This window comes from Nematolebias whitei, chromosome 15 (assembly GCF_014905685.2).
Source record: "Nematolebias whitei isolate Nwh7 chromosome 15, NemWhi1, whole genome shotgun sequence".
NCBI lineage: Eukaryota > Metazoa > Chordata > Actinopteri > Cyprinodontiformes > Rivulidae > Nematolebias > Nematolebias whitei.
Window position 1 is genome coordinate 32,202,564 of NC_056512.1, and position 4,887 is coordinate 32,207,450.

The window sequence follows — 4,887 nt, forward strand, 5'->3', positions numbered from 1 at the left end:
ATATATATATATATATATATATATATATATATATATATATATATGTAATTCATGCTGTTTCTGTAAAACAAAAGGTAATTTTAACCTTTGTTTAATTGATTGCCAACTATCTTAAGCCTAATTTATTTGTTTTAATCTTTAAAACTCACACTTAATAAGTTCTCAGTGTACAGACTTTTATTAAGTGGCTTCAGAAAAGATGCTTTGAAAATGTTGAGGATTGAAGAGAAAGTTCAGTACCGGTATAAATTAACTTCACAGACTGCTACAAATCAGATTATTAAAAATAAATAAATAAAATAAACTATTCAGCGACAGCAGAGATCTTCAACCTTGACAACAGAGGGAGCCTTTTTAACATCTGTCCTGTTTCCACACACTTGTGCAGAATTGTGCAGAACTATTTCAGTTTTTCCCATAATTGGTAGACAATTAATTTAATAAGTAGCCCACTTAGAGATAAATTAAGCATTATGTTGCATCATAATGTCTTAAAAAGAGCAAACATAAAATCCATTAAGTTTTGGCTATTTTGTTTATCACTTAAATATTTTCAAATGGCCAAAATTTATGTTTGCTTAATTCTCTTAAGGGATCAGGGTTTAGAGGCAGGTCAGTATTTCTATTTTTCCTCTTTATTATGACTTGCTTTATGTTAGAACATGCTTAAAACATAACATTTCTAATAGATGCCCAAAATTCCTTTCTACTACTAAATTTGAATTTTCTTGTGGGATTTCATTTTTAGTCAACTTTTAAGTGACATTCAGCTAATTCTGGTTCTGAAGTGAAGAGAAACTGTGAAAACGATGCACTCATGATTATTTATATGTTTGTTAAAAAAACTGTTACAGTCATGCAAAAAAAGATATAGACGAATTTATTTTTTTGTTATTATTATTATAATTGTTTGCCGTCTAACCAGAATCAGTAAGTTGGACAGTTTCCGAGGAGCACCTGAACGCATCCAAAAAGGGGGCGGTCTTTGAAAAGTTTTCAGGAAGTTGTTTTAAAAAAATCCCTAACTGCCCCACACTTTGACAGGAACAGTTCACGGCTCATCTTTCAACCGTGTCACATATAAAAATAAAATGCACAGCGGTGCTTATGGGGCCTCTCTGGCCGGTGGTGCCTTTGATTTTTGGAGCTTTTTGAAACAGCCTCAGACAATCTTACGCTTCCTGAGCTGGGTGAGTTAACGAGACGTTAGCAGCGACGTTAGCTGCAGGCAGCTGTCACATCACTAACAGATGTTCGCTTCCAGTGGTTGCACACAGCCGTTAATTAGATAAATCTTTACAGTTAATTGTTGTAGAGCTGGCTCGTTAATGGCTCTCAGGTTGAAGCCGTTTTCAGAATTCAGTTTACAGAAGTGTTTACGTTGCGCTTGTTTCTATAAACTAGTTGATGTTGGTGTGTAACTGCTGTCACTGAGCTCACCGGTCACCTCACAACAAACGATCCAAGTGTTTGACTTTGATTTAATTTAATTTATCAAAACAGCAGTAGAGACTGTAAAAAAAAAAAAAAAAGGAAACTTATTTTGTCTCTACTTTCTCCGTGAATGCGGTGAGCTGCGTTGGTGAATACCAGGAACTGAAACTTTATCAACGTCATCTGTTGCTACCTGCCGCTCTGTACCTGCTGCTGCTGCTCTGTACCTGCTGCTGCTGCTCTGTACCTGCTGCTGCTGCTCTGCACCTGCTGCTGCTGCTCTGCACCTGCTGCTGCTCTGTACCTGCTGCTGCTGCTCTGTACCTGCTGCTGCTGCTCTGTACCTGCTGCTGCTGCTCTGTACCTGCTGCTGCTGCTCTGCACCTGCTGCTGCTGCTCTGTACATGTAGCTGCTGCTGCTCTGTACCTGCTGCCGCTCTGTACCTGCTGCTGCTCTCTACATGTAGCTGCTGCTCTCTACATGTAGCTGCTGCCGCTCTGTACCTGCTGCTGCTCTCTACATGTAGCTGCTGCTCTCTACATGTAGCTGCTGCCACTCTCTACATGTAGCTTCTGCTCTCTACATATAGCTGCTGCCACTCTGTACCTGCTGCTGCTCTCTACATGTAGCTGCTGCTGCTCTGTACCTGCTGCTGCTCTCTACATGTAGCTGCTGCTGAGCTGTACCTGCTGCTGAGCTGTACCTGCTGCTGCTCTCTACCTGCTGCTGCTCGCTACATGTAGCTGCTGCTGAGCTGTACCTGCTGCTGCTCGCTACATGTAGCTGCTGCTGCTCTGTACCTGCTGCTGCTCTCTACATGTAGCTGCTGCTGAGCTGTACCTGCTGCTGCTCGCTACATGTAGCTGCTGCTGAGCTGTACCTGCAGCTGTTCTGTACCTGCTGCTGTTCTGTATCTGCTACTGTTCTGTACCTGCTGCTGCTCTGTAGCAGCCGCTCTGTATCTGCTGCTGCTGCACTTGCTGCTGCTCTGTACCCACTTCTGCCACGCTGCACCTTCTGCTCTGTACCTGCTGCTCTCTACCTGCACATGCTTCTGCCATCTACATACTGCTGCTCTCTACCTGTTGCTGTTGTTCCATACCTGCTGCTCTTTACTACCAGCTGCTGCTCTGTACCACCTGCTGCTTATCTGTATCAGCTATTCTACCTGCTGCTGCCCTCTGCTTCTTCTCCCTACCTACTGCTGCTCTCTATTTGCTGTTGCTGCCCTCTTACCTGCTGCTCTCTACCTGCTGCTCTCTACCTGCTATCCCCTTCCTGCTGTATATATGTATATGTATATATATATATATATATATATATATATATATATATATATATATACACACACACACACATTAAATAGGTATTTTTAATGCATACACCATCTTTCATGCCAGAGGTTTGAACTAAAATCCTTCTTTGATGAGCTGACACAAAGTTCTAGTCATGTGTCTGTCAAATCTCATTTCATTTGACACTGCAAGACCTTTGTAGTGCTCATTGTGTTGATGACTCACATACTGCCGTATCAAACTTTAACTCAATACCTATAAACGTAACTGAGTTTCAGACATTTCTGTGGATGATAATGTTAGTCAGCTGTGGCAGCCATCTTGATTTGGGTTGACTCCAAAAAAAAATTACAGCTGTATTTATCTAATTCCTTTTTAAGAGTTTAATAAAAATGCCCAGTTGTTGTTAATGGGTATTTTAGCTAACACTACAGATGAACAGACACATTCACAGAGTTAAACATAGATTAAATGATGCCAGATGTTGGTAAATGTGGACATAGCACTTGGAAAAAGCTTAGAAACATATATTATTGTAGATTTCATTTTATTTTATGACGTCTTTAACCATCTTAAATAGATGATTAGTCAAGTTTCACCATGTGATGTAATAAATGCTCACGTAGAGTTTTAGTGTAAAGTCTCATCTGGTATATTTGAATTGTTTTTAAAACACGTGCGTTTTTAGTTAATATTAATAGGAAATAATTCAATTTTTTTCTATGCAGTATGTTTTTTCCTAAAGTCTGTGAGAAACTGAAACTTAACATAATTTTCTTGGTTTCACATGTCTGGACTTTTCGACAGATGTCTTTTCACATGGCTTTCACTAAAGACGAAGCCTTTTTTTTTTTATGTGACTCATGCCTCATCATAGTTGTACCATTTCCACTTTATTTCCTTAAAATTAAACTTGTGGGCTTTTGTTTTTATTTGCAGGTATTTTCCATTGTGGTTTTTGGTACCATTACATCAAAAGGCTACACAAATACAACCAGAGTGGAACCGAACAACCATTGCATGTTCAATGACAACGACCATGCTTGTAGTTTCAGCGTGGCGATTGGGGTGTTGGGCTTCCTGGCTTGTGTTGCCTTCCTGGTACTGGACGCCCACTTTCCAAATATCAGCAATGCCACCGACAGGAAACGCATCGTCACTGGAGACCTGGCCTTCTCGTGTGAGAATCACTTTTATCGTAGACGATGTGGTTCAGTGACGGAGCCGCGCCCTGAAACGTTAACTGTGACCTAGTTGCAATTTATTTTTGTCGTTTAAAAATCACAAATCTTAAAAATTGTTATTGCTAACAAAACAGAAAACTATGATTAGCAAAGCCATGAACTTATTTTAATCACAATGGAAAATAGAAAACTTATCAAATGTGTCAACTAAGCAGCTGTAAATGTTTTATTTACTCTTTAAGGGCAACCTTGAATTTTATAGCAGCTGCATATTTCAAAAAGTTGGGACAGGGCCGTGTTTATCTCTGACTCATCCCCTCTTCAATTAACAACAGTCTGTAGACCTCTAGGAACTGAATAAGACTAGGTGTTGGAGTTTTTGGAGGGGAATGTTGTCCCATTCTTGTTTCATGTAGGTTGTAGCTGTTCAGCAGTCCTGGATCTTCTTTACCCGTTTCTTTAGTTTCACCACACATCAAATGCTTTCAGTTGGTCAGACCACTTCAACACCTCGCCAATTTTACTACAAAACCATGCTGTTGCAGTGTGAATGCTTATTAATGAAGAATTTGCTGAAAAACAGCTGAAATTAGCTAAAAACATGCTTAAATGTAGCTGAAATCAAGAACAAGCCTACATTAGCAGCAGAAACAACACACATTTGCCGAATTAGGTTTAAATAAGCAGAAAAGAGCACAAACATTAGGAAATTAGCTAAAAAAAAAAGGCTGAAATTAGCAAAAAGTAGCTGAAAAGTAGCTGAAACAGCAGAAAGAAGCTTCAGTTACCAGAAGGAATTGGGAAGAGCTGAAATGAGCTAAAAAATGTGGAAGTAGCTGAAAAATCTAAAATTGGCACAAAACAGCTAAAGAATAGCTGAAATAGCAGAAAAAAGCTGAAACTAACAACAAAAAGCTGAAAGAAGTATAACAAGCTAAAATTTGCATAAATAAGTTAATTAGGCTGAACGTAA

At 39.4% G+C, this 4,887-nt stretch overlaps 2 protein-coding genes across 2 annotated transcripts in view; one reads left to right on the top strand and one right to left on the bottom strand.

Moving 5' to 3' along the window:
- Positions 1-4,887, bottom strand: part of LOC119421674 (ras-related protein Rab-26-like) — a 156,412-nt gene that overhangs the window by 53,499 nt on the left and 98,026 nt on the right. The gene's annotated exons all lie outside the window — the stretch shown is intronic.
- The window catches only part of syngr2a (synaptogyrin 2a), a 6,012-nt gene continuing 2,216 nt past the window's right edge, over positions 1,092-4,887 (top strand). Inside the window, exons 1-2 of the mRNA XM_037689013.1 lie at positions 1,092-1,190; positions 3,670-3,910. Coding sequence (XP_037544941.1) covers positions 1,092-1,190; positions 3,670-3,910 — 340 coding nt within the window. The remainder of the gene's footprint in view (positions 1,191-3,669; positions 3,911-4,887) is intronic.